This window comes from Antechinus flavipes, chromosome X, assembly GCF_016432865.1.
Source record: "Antechinus flavipes isolate AdamAnt ecotype Samford, QLD, Australia chromosome X, AdamAnt_v2, whole genome shotgun sequence".
In the NCBI taxonomy this organism is placed as follows: Eukaryota; Metazoa; Chordata; class Mammalia; order Dasyuromorphia; family Dasyuridae; genus Antechinus; species Antechinus flavipes.
In genome coordinates, this window is record NC_067404.1 from 20,570,538 (window position 1) to 20,590,954 (window position 20,417).

A 20,417-nucleotide genomic window follows, 5' to 3' on the forward strand; every position below is an offset into this window, starting at 1 on the left:
ATGTAGAGGATAGATCATTGGACTTAATGTCTGAGAAGCTCTTAGGTTTGAATCTTACCTTTCACTCCTGGGAGATCCTGGTCAAGAGACCACAGTTTTAGAGGCAGAAGAGATCTCAAAGATCATCTAGTTCACTTTTATATAGAGATGAGGAAACTGTGGCTCAGAGAGATCAACTTTCCTATTCACAAAACTGGGACAATTATACTCATCTCCCAGGTCACTGTGTGATCCTGGACAAGTCACTTAACCCCAATTGCTTTGCAATAAAAGGGGAAAAAAACCAAGAAAAAAGAAGGTTGCAAGAGCTGCTGGGTTGGGATGGGGAAAGGCCCTTTGGCTAGCTCCCCAAGCTTGGAAAATAGAATAGAATAAATCACTCACAAGCAGAAAGAAAGAAAGAAAGAAAGAAAGAAAGAAAGAAAGAAAGAAAGAAGAAAGAAAAAGAAAGAAAAAGAAAGAAAGAAAGAAAGAAGAAAAGAAAGGAAGGAAGGAAGGAAGGAAGGAAGGAGGAAGGAAGGAAGGAAGAAAGAAAGAAAGAAAGAAAGAAAGAAAGAAAGAAAGAAAGAAAAAGAAAGAAAGAAAGAAAGAAAGAAAAAGAAAGGAAGGAAGGAAGGAAGGAAGAAGAAAGAAAGAAAGAAAGAAAGAAAGAAAGAAAGAAAGAAAGAAAAAGAAAGAAAGAAAGAAAGAAAGAAGAAAGAAAGAAAGAAAGAAAGAAGAAAGAAAGAAAGAAAGAAAATGTTCATTGAATGAATGTGCAAATGAATCATTGGATGAGAGTACAAAAAAAGAAGGGAGCAGCTAGGTGGAGCAGTGGATAGAACACCAGCTCTCAAGTCAGGAGAACCCGAGTTCAAATCTGGCCTCAGATGATTGAAATTTACTAGCTGTATGAACTAGCTGTTGTAACCCTGATTGCCTCACAAAAAAATAAAATAAATAAAGGCTTATTAAACGAATGTATGAATGAATCAATGAATGAGAGTACAAAAAAGTATCACAGGTAGTAGGCATCATGAACCCCTGACCATGATCTTCTAAAATCAAGCTAGTGCTGCCTGGATATTTGACCCCTTTTTGTGAACATGTATAAATATTAAAAATCTCTATAGAAAGAATGCCAAGTTGTAGGACCGATGGAGAGATGTCTGTTCTTTTTTTTGAATGTAACAAATTTAGCGTTTTAGCTGGGGTGGGTGGGCAGGGACTCTTAGAATCGCTCCTGATTTCATCGAGCAGTATTAAAGAAAGGAAGCGACTGAATCCTCCTGACATTTCCATTTGATGTACTAAATGCAATTTCTAGAGGTGAAAGTTTTCTTTATGAAACCATTTTTAAAAGTTGCTTAAAATAAAGGTGTTGAATGTTGATGCAAACAGCAAAATGTGTGTTAACAACCAGTGTGTGTGGTATCATCTGGGAACTTTTTCTGCGACATTTAGTCAGACTGTGACTAAAAAGCAAAGCTCTTGCTTGATGTTCAGCGCCTTTGATTTTCCAGAAACGAGGTGACTGGTTTATTGTAGTGTATCACAGTGAGCATGGATGGCCCTTTATTGATGGAGCTTAGGACAGAGGAAAAAGCAATGGACTTGGAATCACATGACTTAGCTTTGGGTCCCCATTCTGCCATTTGCTAATGAGCAAGTTTCCTCATCTGTAGAATGGGGCTACAGGGTTATTTTGAGGAAAGTGCTTTGTGCGAAGCAGCAGTAACGGCCCTGGATTTGAAGCATGAGGGCTTAGAATGAAACTCAGCCCCACCTGCACTGTGTCAACTTGGGGAGGTCATTTCCTTACCAGGGCACCAGGTTTGGCTTCTTTTGTAAAATGTTAGATTTAGACTAAATGAGAACATGGTCCTTCCAGCCTTAGAGCTGTGGGTCTACAAAATGGGAAGCATCAGGCCAGTGTGACCTACGGGGCAGGGGTGTGGCCTTACTGGAGAGATGGGTGTTGAGCCATGCCTTTGATAACTCACTGGCTGAGTCACCTTGGGCAAATCATTGAAATTTTTAGTAACTCCATAAGTTACAAAAGACAAAAGGGGGGAAGGAAGGAAGGAGGGAAGGAAGGAAGGAAGGAAGGGAGGGAGGGAGGGAGGGAAGGAAAGAGGGAGGGAGGGAGGAAGGAAGTGAGGGAAGGAGGAAGGAAGGAAGGGAGGGAGGGAGGAAGGAAGGAAGGGAGGGAGGGAGGGAGGAAGGAAAGAAGGAAGGAAGGGAGGAAAAGAAGGAGGGAGGAAGGAAGGGAGGGAGGGAAGGAGGGAAGGAAAGAGGGAGGGAGGGAGGGAGGAAGTGAAGGAAGGGAGGGAGGGAGGGAGGGAGGAAGGGAGGGAGAGAGGGAGGAAGGAAGGGAGGAAAAGAAGGAGGGAGGAAGGAAGGAAGGGAGGGAGGGAGGGAAGGAGGGAGAAAGAGGGAAGGGAGGATTTGCTGAACATGTACTGTGCCAGGAAGCATGCTAAGCACTTTACAAATATTATCTCGACTAATCCTCACAATAGCCTGGGAGTTAGGTGTTATTATTGTCTCCATATTACAGAAAAGGAAACTGAGGCAGACGGAAGTTAAGCAGACATGCTCAGGGTCACACAGCTAATAAGCAGTTGAGCTTTGTGCTGAGGTCTTCCTGACCTCAGGCCCAGCTTTCATCTCCTGTGGCATCCTGTTGACCTGGACTGATAGAATTTCCCACCTGTGGTTTAAAAACCACAGATCTGGACTTCAACCCCTTTCCAGCCCTCTGATAACTTAGCATTGGAGCCCTTTGGGCTTTCCAAGTCCCCCTTTAACTCTGTTCATTGACGCTTGCTACCCCAGACGAGTTAGCGAGAGAAGTCTTGCTAGAGTGGGTGGCTCTCTGAGGAAGAAAGGCCAGAGGCCCCTGTAGCTGATAACTTCTGACAGGGCTGAGCCCACCCCGGGAGGGACTGAATTTTTAAACTTCAAGCTGGCCCAGCCTTTGGGTCAGAGATGCTGAGACCTGACAGCAAGGCCCAGGCGAGAACACTGGGGGGCTGCCAAGGACCTTAGGAATCCTCGGGGCCACCAAGGCCTGCTGTTGGAGAGGCAGAAAGAGGCCTAAGACAACAGACAGAATTCAGAGGTTGCAAAGGGAGCTCATGGCTGCCTCCCAGGCTGATGCCCTTTCTACACTACCCCCATGGTGTTCTCTAGGCCTATTGGATGCCTGAGGTGGGGGGGAACCTGCCATTCTCTTTAGGAGTCCAGCTTCTCATTGTTTACTTATTAGACACCCCCAGTGCACTTTGACGAATTGATTTTTCTTCCGTCCTTCCCTCCCTTTGTCCCTTCATTTCTTCTTTCCTTCCTCCCTTCCTCTTTCCCTCCTTCCTTCCTCCCTCCCTCCTTCTCTCTTTCCCTCCTTCCCTCCTTCCTTCTTTCCTTCATCCCTTCCTCCCTCCCTCCCTTCCTTTCTTCCCCCTTTCATCTTCTATAATTTGCTTCTAATTTGGGGTCATCATCCCAGCATCTGCCGGGACATTCTGTTGGGGAGCCAATGGCCCTAACATATCACCGTGTCCTCTATTGAGTGGCTCTTTGGGGCAGGGCCAGCTCTTGTCTCAAGTGGGGAGATGATCCAATGGATCTTTGATCCCCTCCTCTTCCAAATCTAGGTCTGGATTTCTCATGCTAACGATAATAACAGCCGGCGCGTTGTAGCGCCCTTCTGTGGCTTTAGCGAGACTTTTCCTCTATGATGCAGCCTGTTTCTTCTGTCACAGAGGATAGCACTCCATCAGCTACACATTCCCCAAAGGCTTCAGGGCCTTTGTGGGAGGGAGGGCCTTCTCCATGTGTGTGAGGATCTCAAATCTCCCCCTCCCCCACCCTTGTGACGAAACATAATCATGACCTGAGAGGTCATTTAGTCAAATTCATTCATTTTACAGAGGTACCTTGGCAGCTAGGTGATGCAATGGTTAGAGCACTGGACCTAAAGTCAAGAAGTTGTTATTTAATCATTTTGGTCACATCTGACTCTGTGACCTCATCTGGGGTTTCCTTGGTGGAGACATTGGAGTGTGTGTGCCATGTCCTTCTCCGACTCATTTTATAGATGAGGAAACTGAGGCAGGGTAAAGTGACTTGCCCAGGGTAATCCAGCTAGAACATGTTTGAATCCCATTCAAACTCAGGAAGACAAGTCTTCCAGACTCCAGGCCTGGTGCTCTGTGCACTATTGGCACCACCCTAGTGGCTGAAGTCCTGAAGGAAGACCTGAGTTCAAATTCAGCCTCAGCCACTTACTGTGTGATTCTGGGCACTTATCCTTTGTCTGCCTTAGTTTTCTCCTATGTAAAATGGTGATAATGATTGCCTCTTCCCTCCCATGGTTATCGTAGAGATCAAATGATGATGTTCAGAAAGCAGTTTGCCAACCCTAAAGTAGTACAAAAATACTAGCCGTTATTATTACAGAGGAGTCCCAGGGAATGGACTTCTTAAGGTCACACAGGTAATCATTAGAAGAGCCAGGATTCAAAGCCTGAGCCTCTGACCCCAAAGACTGTAACCTTCCCATTGCACCACACTACCTGCAGCTGGGTCCTCCTGGCTTCCTCTTGAGCCACCACTGACCAATGCTCTAATTTTTGCCAACTCTCACCTTCTCAGACTTCAGTTTCCTTTGATACACGATGAGGCGTTTGGATTTCCTACTCTCCGAGGTCCCTTCCAGTTCCAACAGATCTCTCGTTTGTTTTAGAGCAGCCAGGCTAAAAACATGGCATTTTAATTACTTAATTAACCATAAGGGTAGGAATAGGACCGGGGACTTCCTAGGTACGGAGAACACACCAATGAGGAGCTCTCATCAGATGCAGGCCAATGCCATCTCTGCAGCCAAACGCCTCAGTCAGCTTCGTGGGGCAATGAGGGGTCAAACGCCTCTGTCAGCCACGTGCCAAAAGTCAGGATGCATCAGAATCAGACCTTCAATCAAGATCTTCCTGGCTCCCAAGGACAGCTCTCTATCCATTGTACCAGGCCAGGTATCACGCCGTGACATACAATCCTATCCAGTGGCGCTTAGGATACGTTATCTGATGGCCCAAGAGCACCTGTCTCTATCATTTCATCTCCGATCATTTGAGCAATCTTAGAAAAACTCGAAACCAAAAGGGATTTTGAGGATTGTTTTTCTTTATTATCATTTTGCAAAATATTCTACAAATCTTGTTAAAGCACGTCAGCACAACGAACCACAGCTGGTGACAGGAAAGACCACGTATACAATAGAAAAGAGCAGACAAAAGTCTTAGTTGATTGTCTTCACGGTCCACTTCCACCCCTCCCACCCTACCCCAATTACAAAATACTTTAAAGAACAATTACAAACATATCTGTTCGGTATCATAGAAAACGAAATTAAGATTCATCTGGAATGCCAAGGTTTTACATGGAATGTTTCGATATGTACAAGTTGGCTTACTCAAGCCCAGATGGATCACCAGCTTGGGTCAACTGAGTCTGAGTTTCTTGGACACAGCTGACTTCGATTTTAGAATTATGCAGCAACCCAGTGAGGCTTTGGGCCCTCGAGAACCTTGAGTCTCAGATCTGGCAGAGAAATACCCTGAAGGTAAGATGACAAGCCAAAACCATTGGTGAAGTCCCAAGAGAGAACAGGGAAGAAGCTTTAGGCTGCTGTCCCCTCCCACCCCCAAGCTGCCCGGTGTGGAGCTCACTCCGATTTTTCCAAAGAGATGACTTCAACACAATTCCAGGGCATGTCCTCTATGCCCACCATAGGGATAAAGAATGGAAGTAAAAATGAACCTGAATAAAATCATTTAGACACCATGGATGTCTACTGAGCTGTTTCCACAGGCAGGACGGTGGTTTCCAGCATGCTATTGCATGAGAGCAGCTGCCCTTATGAATCACCGGATTCCCTAGCCCACTCCAGCTTAGGCTTGGTTTGGGCCTTCAAAAGTCCTTGGTCTGATACAGCAAAGTTTCTTAAACTGTTGAGTTGCGACTCCACAACTGAAGGTGGGAGTCACAAAATGATGATATATTACTAGTAAATGTTTGATTTGCATACCAATTTTTATAACCTATATGCCCCAGGATCACATAAAAAGTTCTGGGATGTGAAAAAAGCATAAGAAGCCCTATGATATACCACCAAGGAGCCACTTCAAGTCTACGGGTTGTCAATGGGGACAGAAGGAGGTGAGTTCTGGGAAAGAGAACATCCCCCGTGTCATTCTATCCATCCGTTCATTCAACAGGCATTTATCTGGTGGCTACGAGGCACTAGGTGATGGGAAGACAAAGAAAAAGGCCAGTCTCATTCATGTTACCAGACTAGCACTCATCCCATCTTCTCTTTCCATTGCTGATGTTACCATTAATCCATCGAGTCAGGATCGATTATTCACCCACCAGTAGAGAAGGAAGCCGAGAACTAGAACAAAAGCCTAATGAAACTGCCATCTCTGCTGAGTGACAAGAGACAGCCTTGTCACCCAGAAGAAAAAGGGTCACCTGGTATTCCAATCCCAGCATCCGACTGTGAGAATTTTGTCTGCCCTGAACAGAAAGAAAGGCAATTTGGCTGAATGGCATCCAACCTATGACAGACCAAGGAACTGAAGCAGATGGTTCCTGACATCAAAGTGCTTCCTGCGCTCCATCTCAGGTTTTCTCTTTGCTTGCTCCATTTTTGTCAAATCTCACTTCTGTAGGGGAGGACAAGGGGGAAGAAGAGGGGACTGGACCTGACCTAACCTTCAACAACTCTTCTCTAACTAGCTCAGGACACAGTTTCCTGAGCCCTGTTTGACACCAAATATAATCCATGAAGAATGGAGAAAAAAAAGGAATAATAAATATTAGACCCCAAACCAGTGTCAACTACAGTGCTCATGTTAAGATTTTCCTAATGAAGAGATGGTTTTAAACAATCATTTTATCTCTGAGATTATCTGTAAGGTCAGCCCCAACTTACTATTTGTTTATAAATCACATCAAAGACGTAAGTACACCTAACCTACAGATAAAGGCTTTACTTCCCACTTTCACCCCAGGGACCTCTCTCCACTCCCTTCTCCACTGCCCCCAGTGCTTCTTTCTGTCTCTGGAAGAAGAGTGGATGTTACCACCTCCTACTTATTAGATCAGCTAATGGGACAGAAAAGGGAAATGATAAATGTCAGAGGGAATGTGGGGGAAATGAGAAATTAACACTCCATTGGCAGAGTTGTGAACCGATTCCCCCGATTTTAGAGCGAGTTGGAACTATGTCCGAGGGACTATGAAACCCTTTGATCAATACCAATACTAGGTCTGTATCCACAGAGATACAAAACAAAAAGGAAAAAGACCTGCACGTGTAAAAATACTTATATTAGCTCTTTTCTGGTAGCGAGGAATTAGAAATGGAGGGGATATCAACTGGCTGAATAAATTGTGGTTTGCGATTGTGACGGAATGATATTTGCTATGAGAAATGAGCAGGATAATCTCAGAAAAATCTGGAGAATTCCATGAGCTGATGCAAAGTGAAATGTACTGTGTACAAAGTAAGAGCAATATTGTAAGATAATCAGCTGGGAATGACTTAGCTATTCTCAGCAATGCAATGATCCAAGATAACTCAGGACTTATTATAAAAATACTATCCATCCCCAGACAAAGAACTGATGCTGTCTGAATACAGATTGAAGCACACTTTTTAATTTTGTTTTTCTTCAGGCTTTTTTTGGGGGGTCTGTGTTTTCCTTCACAATATGACTACTAGGGAAGCATATTTTGCATGACTATACATGTATAACTTATATTAAATGGCATGCCTTCTCGATGAGGGCAATGGGGAGGGAGGGAGGAAGGGAGAGATTTTGGAACCCAAAGTTTTAAAAATAAATATTAAGAATTTTATTTATATGTCATTAAGGAAAATTAATATGCTAAACAAAAAAAGCCCAAGAAAAATGACTGTTGAATATGAGTGTGCCTGGTGTGGGATGGGTATACTGACATAAGCAAGAAGGCCATCTTGCCCAATCCCTTCATTTTCTAGAGGAGGAAACTGAGGCACAGAGAGGCAAAGTGTTTTCACCCAAAATCACCCAGGGAGTGGCGGAAGTGGGATTTGAACCCGGGTTCTCCGACTACATAGCTAGCGCTCATTTACAATCTGCTATGATACAGATGCTCTACACATACACACTCTCGGCCCTATTCTGTTGAGTTGAATATTAAATCCACAAATGGCCACATTAACTGACCCATCCTTTACACGATTCCCTTCCTTTTTATTTCTGTCTTAAAAGGCATAAGACCGAATCTCGGGGGCTCTGACTTGGTCATCTTATCAGTCGGCCAGAGGGTCACAGCCTGTGTTCTCCACAAAGCAGACAAGTAGCAACTCCTCGGAAAACTCTTCATCCCGTGCCCATTGCCTAGAGACTGATTTCAGCACTAAGGCCTGCTTCCATGCTAACTAAATATGGCCCTCACAGAAAGTGGGCAGGTGGCAGAGACCTGCCTTGCTGAGGTTAGAAAAAGAGCTTTTCTTTAGCTCAAGCTGTGGCCTCTGTTGCCCATCCCAGCTAAACAGTAGGCAGCTTGGCGGGAGGCGGTCAACCAACTTGCACGCTAAATTTGCCTGAACGGGAAAGGGTTGACATGGAATGGGTTCCAAAAGTTCAGCACTGAAACTGGATGCTTGCTTTTGAGCACACTGAACTCACGGTAGACAGTGAAACCTAGCGGGGGTACTTGTCAATGGGTGTCTTGGAGAAAGGGCCCATGATTCCTTATTCCCTTGATCTCTCCTGGCAAGTAAAAGGCAGTCTTTTGGAAATGTGGGCTTGCTCCTTGATCTATCAGCATCCCCATGCTCTTTTTTAATTGTCTGATTTGTCACAGCTAAACAAGAAATGAGAATGCCAGAGACCTAGGCTACACATTCCAGTTTCATTTATATTTGGCTATAAGACCCTGAAGAGGTCATTTTCTCTCTCCTTTGGTCTCCTCGTGGGTCAATCGGGAATCACGAAAATGGGTCCAGTCAAGAAGTAACTAAGAAATTTGGGAGGGGGCGGGATGGGTACTATAACCATATTCTTCAAAAAATAAATAAAACAGATAACCTGAGTGGCCCCATTTCTGTCACGCCTTTTCCTCTAAAGAGTTTTCACATGCATCTATTTCTTTTCCAGTTCTTTGAACTAATTAGGACAGGCATTGTCATGTCCATTTTCCACGTGGGGAAAACGTGACACCGAGAAACGAGGTGATCTTACAAAACTCAATGGGCTATAGAGTCAGGGCCGAGTTTTCAGGCTTTTGAATTTGTTCCGGGTTTACCTCTCCACTTTTTCTTGCCCTTTGGAAAAAAAACAGGCCCAAGTAACTCAAATGTAATACTCTCTTCTGATGGAGATGACACTTGACATGGCCTGAGTTCCCTCCACTCTTGTCGGAATGCCGCAGAGCTGCCAATATTGCCCTACTTAAATGAGCCTTCCGTGTCCAGGGCAGCTCCTTGGAATGATGTATCATGGGAATGTCTTGGCAACTCTATCATCAAAGCAAGCATAACACAAGCAAGTACGCATACTGTGAGCCCAGCACTTAGCTCCCAGGCAAGTTTGATAATTGACATGGCTGTGTACTACCACCACAGCAGGATAGGCCATACGTGTACATGGGCTATTTTCATATAATAGGATTTTTTTTTAAATCTCCATTTCTATTTTCTTCATCATACGCCTTTACAAAAAAACGGATGTCACCTAGTTAACTTGCCCAAATTTCTTCAGTGCCTTAGAACTTATATTATTTAGAGCCAGCTTCTGTTCTTCTCTGGGGGCTAGCTGCACTACAGTCACAGGGAGCTTAAGATGAGCTAGGCCTAAGCCTCCCATTATGCAAAGGACGCAACAGACTTGGGAGTTTGACTTATCCGAATTCACATGAGCGGTAAGAGGCAACTGGGATCTGAACCTATGTTGCCATGAGCCGTGTTGCCAGCCCGTGACCTGGGCAGAGCAGTACTGGCCATCTATACCACATGGAATGTTAGATCTATTCATTCAGTCATCCCGTCCTTCCTCCCGCTCCTTAATAGATGCCACTTGCTGTCAGACATACCCCTCACTCCCTTCTCCCCCAAAAGGAAACACGCCATTGGCCCTATTGTTCCTGGGAATGACTAATGGTTATGAGTAAGCATAACTGGTGCTTCGTAGATAGATTTTGCTGCGATCGCTTTTCTTTTCCTAGGTTGATATAATATGGTACAGAGGCAAGGTCCCAGGATTTGAAGGCAGAGGACCTGGATTCAAGTCAACTTTTGCCACTTACTACCTACGCAGCAGATCTCTTAACATCTCCAGGCCTCATTTTTCTCACCTGTAAACTAGGGAGGCTATACAAGATGACCTCTGGGGTCCATCTCCAGATCTGTGCTCCTATAAACAAAAGCTGGCAACAGAACCTCTTGGATCAAGGTAGACTTGGGTCCACATGGGACTCAGGTGTCTATAATGTCTATGTGTCATTGGGCCGGGGCAGTGTCAGTAGAAGTACCATGAGTACAATACCAACGGTGTTCTCACATGAAGCAGAGAGGGATTCCACAAAACTCTCAGGGCTCCCATGATCCAGCCACATAGGACTGAAGGATGTACCATTTCTGCCAAGGCCAAGTTTAACCTTAAAATCACTGTATGGAGACCATTCTGAAATGTGCCCCTTGCTTCTTCCCCTTTGTAACAAACTTGACTCAACAGGAAGGGACAGAAGGATGGCCTCTCCATTATGGAAGGCAGTCCTTTCACTCTTCCATGATTTCTCTCTCGTATAGAATTTCTGAAGCCCATCACTGGGATGTATCTCGTTTCTAACACAGTGCCACTGAGCACTGCAACAATAAGTAAAGCTGGGTAGCCAGTATATACAAATTTCTTCAGTTTGTGTTCTCCATGACAGGAAGGACAGGAAGGAGAATTGTTCTGGCTCTCTTGAACCTTTTCTCAGGTTAGAGATTTTGAAGGGAGTAAGATGCCAGCAAGCAAAACAATGCCAACTGGGTATGATGGATATTTCCTAAAGCACAGACTGTCCCCTTTTACCTATTTCACCAAGTAGGTACTATTATTATTCCCATTTTCCAGATTCGGAAACTGAGGCTGAGAAGTTAACTGCCTAGGCTATACAGCCAGCAAAGTGAGACAGAATTGAAACTCAAGGTTTCTAGACTCCAGGACCAGCCTCCTCATCTTTACCACCCAGCTTCCTCGGAACCATATCCAGCAACTACTTCAAGTCATAAGGCCTAGATTTTGGCCCCAACTCTGCGGCTAATCAGACATGTTAGAAAGTTGCCATTTTCCTGAACTTCAATTTTCTTATCTGTAAATTATCCCCAGCCTGTTTTCTTTGGAGTTAAGAGTGAAGATCAAGGAAGAGAATGATTCAAATACTCTGAAGAACATAGACCACCGTCTATACGTTAGGTACTAGCACTCTGTGAAAAGCAGGGACTTCTACGTCAGGTCCTTACTGGTCATATGGGTCTGGGCAAGTCGCCCAACTTCTCTTGGTAAAATAGAGATGCCATCTTACCTGCCTCCCAGGGCTGAGATGAAAAGGGAGCTCCTGAGGCCCTAGCCCGTGTTCACCCTCAAAGAGCAGGCAGGTTTTGAGGGCCCCAGACTATGGCCCCGGGTCTCCATTCCCAGGATCAGTTTCCCAATGGCTTAGTCCAGCCACTGATGCAGTTCAACATCCTTTCTCTACTTCCAGCAATGGTATTGCTTTATGAATTGGGCATCAAATACAAACAATTACTTCTTTATGCAGATTTTCAAATACCAGAAGCATTCTTTTAATAACCATCGGTTGCTTGAATTGGTTGCACACTATGTAATCATGTCAGAAAAAAAGAATTAATTTTCTTTTGCAAATACGCTAACAGTGGGAACACTCAATAAAAATACCCACTGAAGAACAACTATTTCAATTCAAAACAATGAACATTTAGAAGAAAAGGTAAAATCCACTACAGTACAACTCCTGAATCGCTAATGTTGTAGCCAGCTGATTTCGATGGCCTAAAGCTGAGGTGAGCTACTGAGGTGACACAGGCACCTGGCCTTCCAGGCACAGATACAGATAAATGGACTTGCACGTCAAAATCCAAATACAATAGTTTTGTTTGACACAAGTAAGAATTTCAGGCATGAGTGGTGTTAAATTAGCAGCGTTATCCAACAATTTGGAAAAACGATATGGGATTGAGGTATGAGAAACAAAACAATGCATGAAACAAGCTACAACTTACCACTCCCCAAAGGAAACAGAACATTTAAGTACAATCCTGCTGGTTTGTTACAGTTTGCGTTCCAGGAGCTGGTCTAAAATTCACAGTGAATCATTAGGAATCTCCAAAGCCCTAAATTCTTGGTCATTGAACTCACAGGTGGCTGAATGTTTTATTGCCCAGTGGGCTCCTGGGATTTTCCCAAAGTGATGGATGCTTGGCTTGGTTAATGAATCCAAGTTTGGGACCCAGGAGCTTTGATGAATGGCGAGAAATCACACCTAAGGGAATCACCTTTCCCCTGAGTTCATGAAGGGCTTTTAAAGATTGACTTTGATGGGAAAGGGATTCCCAGAATGGCTGGTTAGAGCAACTCTAGCTAGTGTTGCAAAACTGCAACCTGTATAAACGTGTGTGTGTGTGTGCGTGTGTGTGTGTGTTGGGAGACATAAATGGTAGCTAGTCACAGTTTCAAGTTCTAGGTCACACCACTGAGCAGATTTGTTTTTTACAACATTACTTAAAGAAATAATCTCTAGCTTTAAATACTAAGGAAATGTTACACCAAAAAAAAAAAAAAAAGCAGGTCCCGGCACTGTATCCCTCCGGGCACTTCCTGGCACTTCTCCTCTGTGCCAGTGTTTCAACTCCCTTCCACCCAATCCCCCCTCCCTCCCAGAGTCCCCCTCGTTCTGGGATGCTTCTTCTCCTCCAAGAGCTTCTGTTCCCCTTGAATTGCTTTTTCATGGGCTCTAGCTAGCGTTCCTCTTGTCGCCACAGCCCTGCCCCTCATGAAGCCTACATCTCTGCATTGGGCTGCTGGGACTGCAGGAAACAGCCCATGGAGGGGGACTGCAATAGTTGGGGTGCCTGGAAAAGCCCTGAGGTCTGACTTCCCTGGACTGCCTCAGGAGTATGAATCTGTGGAAAGAAAAAGGGGACAGGATGGTGTCTTTGGCTCAATTCCTTTGGCTCCTTGGCTGATATGTGAAGAAGCATCATCTTAAATGAGGAACTCTTGATGTATCAAGAATCATTTTAGATAAGCAAAGCCTTGATATCATTGGGGAAACAGGCAGATTCTGTTGTCACATGCCCAGACCCCCTTGCTTTTCTTTTCATTCTCTGGAGCCTAGTTTAAAGACCCCCTTCCATTGGCTCCCATGCTGTCTTCTCCAAACTCATAAAGCACTTATCATTCCTTGGAGTCTGGGGACTCGGGGTTGCATCCTGACTCTTCTCACTTCCTACCTATGAGATTCTGCACAAGTCCTTTTACTCCTCTGAGCCCCCTCTGTAAAAGGGCACTCTACATCACGGAGTTGTGACTGAAAGCACTTTGGAAACCATTAAAGGGCCAGATGAAGAGGTATTAGCAGAAGCTACCTTACTATTTCATGGGTGGTCCTTTGAGGGAGGCCCTTTAGCTACCACAATCCCCCTTTTAAAGATCTGGAAACTGAGGCTTAGCCAGATTTTTTGCATAGGATCGGCCGGCATCCTAGGACACTCTTGTATTCTTTGCCATAGGTTCATGTTCCCTCGCTAACTAGTGTGTAAGTTAACAAAGGGGCACACAGGGCTAAGAACACAGCAGGCATTGACGAGCAATGATGGCGGCCCTCAACCATGTCAACTGGGAAGCCAGAAGTCCATTTGGACGCAATGCCATTTCCTTGTTTGCTATCAGGGACAGTGGGATTTGGTAAGCAGATTAATAGTCTAAGCTTGCAGATAGAACACTAAGAGAACAAATTGCTTTCTAATACTCCTGAGGCACTGTACCCGCGAACAGACAAGAAGGCCATGGAAAGAATCCCTGACTTTTCTCTTCATTAAAACTGATCTGAGAGACCCCTTGACTGGATAACATCTTGGTACCACTGTTTTCTAACCAGGTTTGTGTTGGTGAGAGAGCTGCCGTATTTTAGCATTCTCTAATTTAGACATCGTTAAGTCACACTGCCCTTTACCACCTCTCCCCCTCCCATCCCAGCCTATCAGTCTTGTTTATGAGGTCTGAAAAAGCTGGCAAGTCCAGGGACAGCAAGAAACACTATTCCTAAGTCTTCAATTAGACAGGTTGGAAGTGTAGCAATGTATGGTGAGAACCGGGGCACCCGTGACAATCTGCAGGGCACCGTGGAGTTTTTCTTCGAGGGGATCTTTTCTGGGAGGGAGATGACCAAAAGCTAAAGACATCAATCCCCGATGGCAGCCCCTCAGGAGTAGCTCAGCCAAAGTAATGCTCTCTTGGCAAATGGTTCTGTCCCCCCAAATCACTGAGAGCTGCCACTCAGGCTACAGAGGCTCATTTGCCACAGTCAGACTGATTTCTGAAGCAAGACCGAACCATCAAACTGGAGGTATAGAGGAAAAATAACTGGGAAGAAGCATGAGTGCAGCTTAGAGGAGTGGTTGGGGGGGATTGGGGATGTTGAAATTTGATGAGATTTTTTTTTTCTTTCAGGGGGTTGGTTGGGACAAGACCCGCCTTCAAGTTTTTGAAGTGCTGCTCTATGGAATAGGAACATTTATAGACTCGGTCTGCTTGATCTCAGAGAACAGAACTGGGGACGCTGAGTAAGATGCAAAGAGGGCAAATCCCAGCTCAACATAAGGGAAAATTTCCTGACCAAGTGAGTCCAAAAGGGTGATGAGCTAGCTTGATAAGTGATGATGGTCGTGGGGGCGGAGGATTTCTGTGCAGGTGTGGGCTGGACTTAATGACTTCAGAAGCCTATTCTAGAGCTGCGATGTTCCAAAAACACAAGGCCGTTGCCTTTTGTGAAGAGTATTTCTGCAAGATTAGAGGCCTGCATCTTATTTGAAATGTAATAGTGAGAGCTCATTAATTAAATAAGCCTAGGGCTGAATGCTTTTGCAACGTGATAGAGGCTTAGATTTCAGGGACATCTGCCACTTGCCAACTCTGAATTATTGGCCTTAAAAAAAATAAGGTCCCGACTTCAAAGAGTAGGGGTCTAGAAAGCACAGAGGGTCTTCCTCCATGAGAACACAAAGCTACCCAGCAGACACCAGGTTGACAGTTGCACTGAGTCCTGGAGCCACATCCACTTAGCCATCGGGGGTCCCTTCTTCACTCTAACCTCTTCTACCCAGACATCATTGCTGCTCGGAAGGGGGTGGATTGAAAACACTAATGGAAGATCCCTCCGTTCCTGCTGAGGACATTACCTGAACACAGACGTCACTCTCAGGGACCTGGGGCTCTTGCCACTGGTGAACAGGGAGCTGCTGTGGGTCGAGGATGGCTAAGTCAGTGGTTGGAATGAACATGGGAGCAAATGCTGAAGGAGCAGGCAGAAGCTGATCATCTTGGAGAAACCTATAGGAGCAGAAAGGAGTGTAAATAATATACAGGTATTAACTCAGAAATTAAACCCCGTGCTGCTCGATCACTGCCAGCAGATGCTATTAGAAATTAGTTTTATCAACTACCTCGGACCATCGACCACAAATGTTATTAAAAATAATCAACGACCTCAGACTACCATTAAATGCTATTAAAATGTTTTAGCAACATTCTCTGACTATTGCCAATATATGCTTGAGGCACATGCAAATTCTCTAAATCAAGGTTTGCCAGTTATATCCATGTATGTCGACAAGAAGATCAAGCTTTCCCGGGACACGAGAAATCGCTAATCTCCAAGCTGTGAGTCATGGTGATGATCAGATTCTCAAGGAAAAAAGAGACAACAAATGTACCCACTGAAAAGTAGCAGACCACATCCCTCAGGCAATGGGAAAAATTCACATAGAACAGATGTCAGGCTTGCCTCTCCCATGAGCTCCCACTGTACGTTGGGGTAGTTGCTCTAACTCCTAAGAGTGCTGGCTCCTTTCTCTATAAAAAGGAGGATACTACTAGCTATTTTACCTATCTCACACAGGTTGGTTAAGAGGAAATATAGAACGGGGCAGTTAGAACTAGGAAGGAACTTTGAGATCATCTGAACCACCCTGTTCTTTTTCCAGATAGGGAAACTGAGGCCCAGGAGGGCCAGTAACTTAACTCCCTATGTGACTATAGGAAAGTGACAAAGCTGAAACTCCTTTTCAAGTCTAGAATTTTTTCTTCCACATCACAGTATCCCAGCTTTTCTCTGTCTTTCTTTGCAAAGATTTCTGAATTTCCCCCCTCTACACAGAGTCTTAGATTCTTGGCTTCAAAATAGACCCTTCATCCAGGTAGGTCTGCAACCATGAGTTGGACAACGTGAGGGATATTTAAATAGCCTCAACCAAATCTGTTTCAAAGTGCTTTCCTAAGAAATTCAATCATTTGTTCAGTGAATTCAATGAAGCACAAGGGGGAGGTGCCGGAGACTCAGAGACAAATAGGAAGACAATTCCTGTCCTCAAGGAACTTACTCGTATCCTACTGGGGGAATACAAGGCATCCACAAATAAATGGGCAGAACGTATCCAGTTATGCTATATGCTCATATCTGGCACTAAGGGAGTGTGGAGAGGGCTTATTATTTTCTAATGAGGGGGAAACGATCATGGGAACCAATGGAGAGATCCCTAAACTTGGAGTCACAAAGCCCTAATTCAAGTTCCTACTCCGGCACTTACTAGATGAATTCACACATTCTGTGTTGCCTTTTTAAGCTCCAGTTTCCATTTCTTAGATGGGAATATTGATACTTGCACTTCTTATCTCACTTTGCTGTTTGTGTGTGCCATGGTGGCGGGCACCTGTAATTCGACTGGGGAGGCGGAGGCTGGTGGATCGCCTGAGGTCGGGAGTTCTGAGCTACACTAGAGCTAAATTTGGTTTTAGTGTGAGCCCTTGGGAATACTGGGCCACCAGGAGGGAAAAACCAGCCCAGGGCAGAAACAGCAGGTCAAAGCTGTCTCACCAATTAGCAGTGAGATTGGGCCCATCAATGGCAGGCAGCCCAGGTGAGACAGGAAGAGCCAGAATCAAAAGTACCATATGGATGTGAGTGCTAATTAGCCGTCCTCTAAGGAAGGAGCAGAAGAAGTTACCTAGTTATTTCGTGGAAGAGCTGGGCCCCAAATTCAGGGCTCCTGACTTTAGCTTCCAGCCACGTCCTTTTCAGGAGACTACAGAAAACGGCTTTTAGATTTTAAGACAAGCTGAGCAAATAGTCAAAAGGGTTTCTGGAATTGAGCTCCAGAAAGCAGGGCAAGAGTCATCACAGCTGAATATCTAACCCCTAACTTCTTATAGAAGTTAGTATACTATACTAACTATATAGTACAGTAAAAGAAGGCGGCAGACTTATTTTGACTGCTGGACCAATCCTCTGAAGGCGCATTGGACTTCCACTTCTATTAGGGCCAGAGAACCTGGCGGCATTCATTGTGTCGTTCTCTACAACTCCATTCATTAGCTTCACTGGGTCTGTTTAAGCACAGATGGACACTCTGCTGGTGTTTGAAACCCACTGCCCTCTGACTAATCAGCAGTGGTGGGCAGAAACCATCACTTGATCCATCCTGCTCACCAGAAGTAAATTCACGTTGAAGAATAAACTGCATGCTTCAGAAACATTTGGTTGGAGAAACTGAAGACTGTTCAATATGCTTTATCCTTTTAGCCTAGGCTTCTGTGAGCCCCAGCAGGGCAGTTTGGCTACCATCAGAAGGCCCCAACTCTCTCCTTATTTGGGGAGATCAACCGGCTTGCTGACAAGTCCTAGATGTTTTGAAAATTCCCCTGACTAGGTTCACTCTACATCTTCAAAGGATGCTAATCTTTGTCTTGTTATTAAATTGCCAGATGTTTTCATCTTCAATCCTTTCCTTTTTCTTACAGGAAGGTAACCTTTCTATTTTCCAAAAGATTGGAACAAAATGGGCCTCGTGCTTTGACTCGACCACCAGAAAAAGGTCACGATTAAGATGTACTTGGTTTGTTGAAAGCCCGTTAGGACTGTTCTGGGGGGACCGTTCACTCCTGGGGACCAGATGTGCCAGGAAGTAAAGAAGAAGTGTCAGTTGGACTTAACTCATAGTGGGAGGGTCCTTTCCAGCTCAGCCTTTTGAATATCGCCTATCACTGATCCCACTCGGCCAACTTAAGACTACTTAGGACCACTGCCGATTAGTCAGAGGGCAGTGGGTTTCAAACATTTGCAGAATGTCCATCTGTGCTTAAACAAGAAAGCTAATGAAGGGAATCCTAGAGACTGGCATAACAAATGTGGCCAGATTTTCTGGCCCCTAACAGGAAATAGAAGTCTAGTGTGCCTTTGGAGTATTGGTCCATTAGTCCATCCAAACTAAGCCTAAGAGGGTAGAAGTAAGTCATGACATTGAATTTCGCTAATAGGCAGCAATACAAAGAAAGAAATTAAATGCCCATAGACAGCCAAATCCTATAAGAAATAAGATTTTTTAAAAGTGTGATCAACTGATAGCCAAATTGTAACTCTCTTCTAAAAGTTTTCAAACTTAGAGCAAACATCCTTTAGAAGCACCAGAAGAGAACAAATTGTGTATGTCAAAGGTCATTTCCAATGGAATCCAAATCAACATGAATCCAGGCTTAGTTAAAGTCATTTTGTACATCAGTTATCACTAACACGAGTGAAGATTTCCTCCAGGGAAAGTTCTTTATCCCTGCTGGGATAAAATTAGAGAGAGTCTGGATTTCACTCAGCTTCCACCAGGAAGGCCTCCATGAACCACTGGCCTGGAGTGCATAGTAAAGTTTCACGATCAGTGCCTCTGGGTAAGATGAAGCCTTCTCTTCTTAGCTACGCAACAATGAAATAATCATAACGAAAAACAAATGGTCTAAACAACTGAGCATCACAGAATTAGCAATTCTTAGGGCTAGAAGGGACTTTGAAAAATTATTTAGTCCCAGTCCTCATCACAGAGATAAGGCAACTGAGGCTCAGAATGCTCAAATGATCCATTGCCAAGTAGCTACCAAATGCCTCCCATGTGCCATGTACTGTGCTACTATGCATAAACAAACCAGTTCTTACTCATTAGGAATTTGCATCCTAATAAAAAAGGCAACTTGGAGCAATATATAAGAATATACAAAATAGATATGAAGTAAACACAAAATAGTCAAATATGAGAGGGAGTATACAGATAAGGGAAGACCTCATGTAGAAGGTGACGCCTGAGGTGAGTCTCAGAGGAAGAATGATTCTGGGAAGTAGAGGAAAACAGGAAAACTTTCCAGGTACGTAAGGTAGCCAGTGCAAAGTCATGGAGGTGGGAGATGAGATATGGTGACTGAAGAACAGAGCAGAGGCCGGTTTGGCCGGGCTGTTAAGTGAGACGGGGGAGAAATGTCCAATGATGCTGGAAAGAGAGATTGGGGTGAAGTTCTAAAGGGTTTCATAAGCTAAGTAGAGGAATTTATCTTTGATTCTAGAAGCAATACGTTGGGTTACACAGTCAGATCTGTACTTCAGGAAAATCACTTTAGTAACGGTGGAGCAGAGAGAGACTCGAAGCAGCAGGGTAAGCAAGGAGGAGGTTACATGTGAGTGGAGATAAGGAGCTGATGGAGAGGGGCGGGGTGGATTTAGAGTTGGCAAGATCGGGCAGCTTCTCGGCTACATGGGACGACATGCTGCCATTAATCTGATCTCCAAACCTGGGGATGGAAGAATGGTGGCGTCTTAGACAAAAATAGAGAAGTGTGGAAGAGAGGAGCACTTGGGAGAGAAGATGAACTGTGTTTTAGATATGTTGACTATGAAATCTCTCCTTGGCTTTCAGTTTTACATGCTCAACAGGCCATCGGTCACATGGACACCATCACTTGATGATCAGGGACAAGTCTAGGCCTGGATATATAGGACTGAGAGTCATCTGCAGAGATGAGAATGAAATCCACGGGAAATGACGAGGTTGTCAAGAACGAGAATATAGACGGAGATGAGGAGGGGGTTCTTGGACAGGGCCTTGGGGAATGTCACAGTTAGCGGGGTACACAGGTTAGGCCAGATGCTGAACCAGCAAAGGAGACTGAAAAGAAAAGGTCAAAGAGGCAGAAGAACCAAGATAGGGTAGAGAGGACAGAGTATCCAAGAGGAGTTGAAGGTGAGGGAAGAGACAGAGAAGTGACTCCCCACCATCCCATCCAACAACT

At 44.7% G+C, this 20,417-nt stretch overlaps 1 protein-coding gene across 1 annotated transcript in view; it reads right to left on the bottom strand.

The window, feature by feature from the left end:
• Positions 1-5,145: 5,145 nt before the first annotated feature.
• The window catches only part of PASD1 (PAS domain containing repressor 1), an 86,516-nt gene continuing 71,244 nt past the window's right edge, over positions 5,146-20,417 (bottom strand). The window contains exons 19-20 of the mRNA XM_051969145.1: positions 15,497-15,647; positions 5,146-13,219 (exon numbers count right to left, since the gene is read on the bottom strand). Of these exons, the coding sequence (XP_051825105.1) occupies positions 13,097-13,219; positions 15,497-15,647 (274 nt within the window). The 3' untranslated portion in view covers positions 5,146-13,096. The remainder of the gene's footprint in view (positions 13,220-15,496; positions 15,648-20,417) is intronic.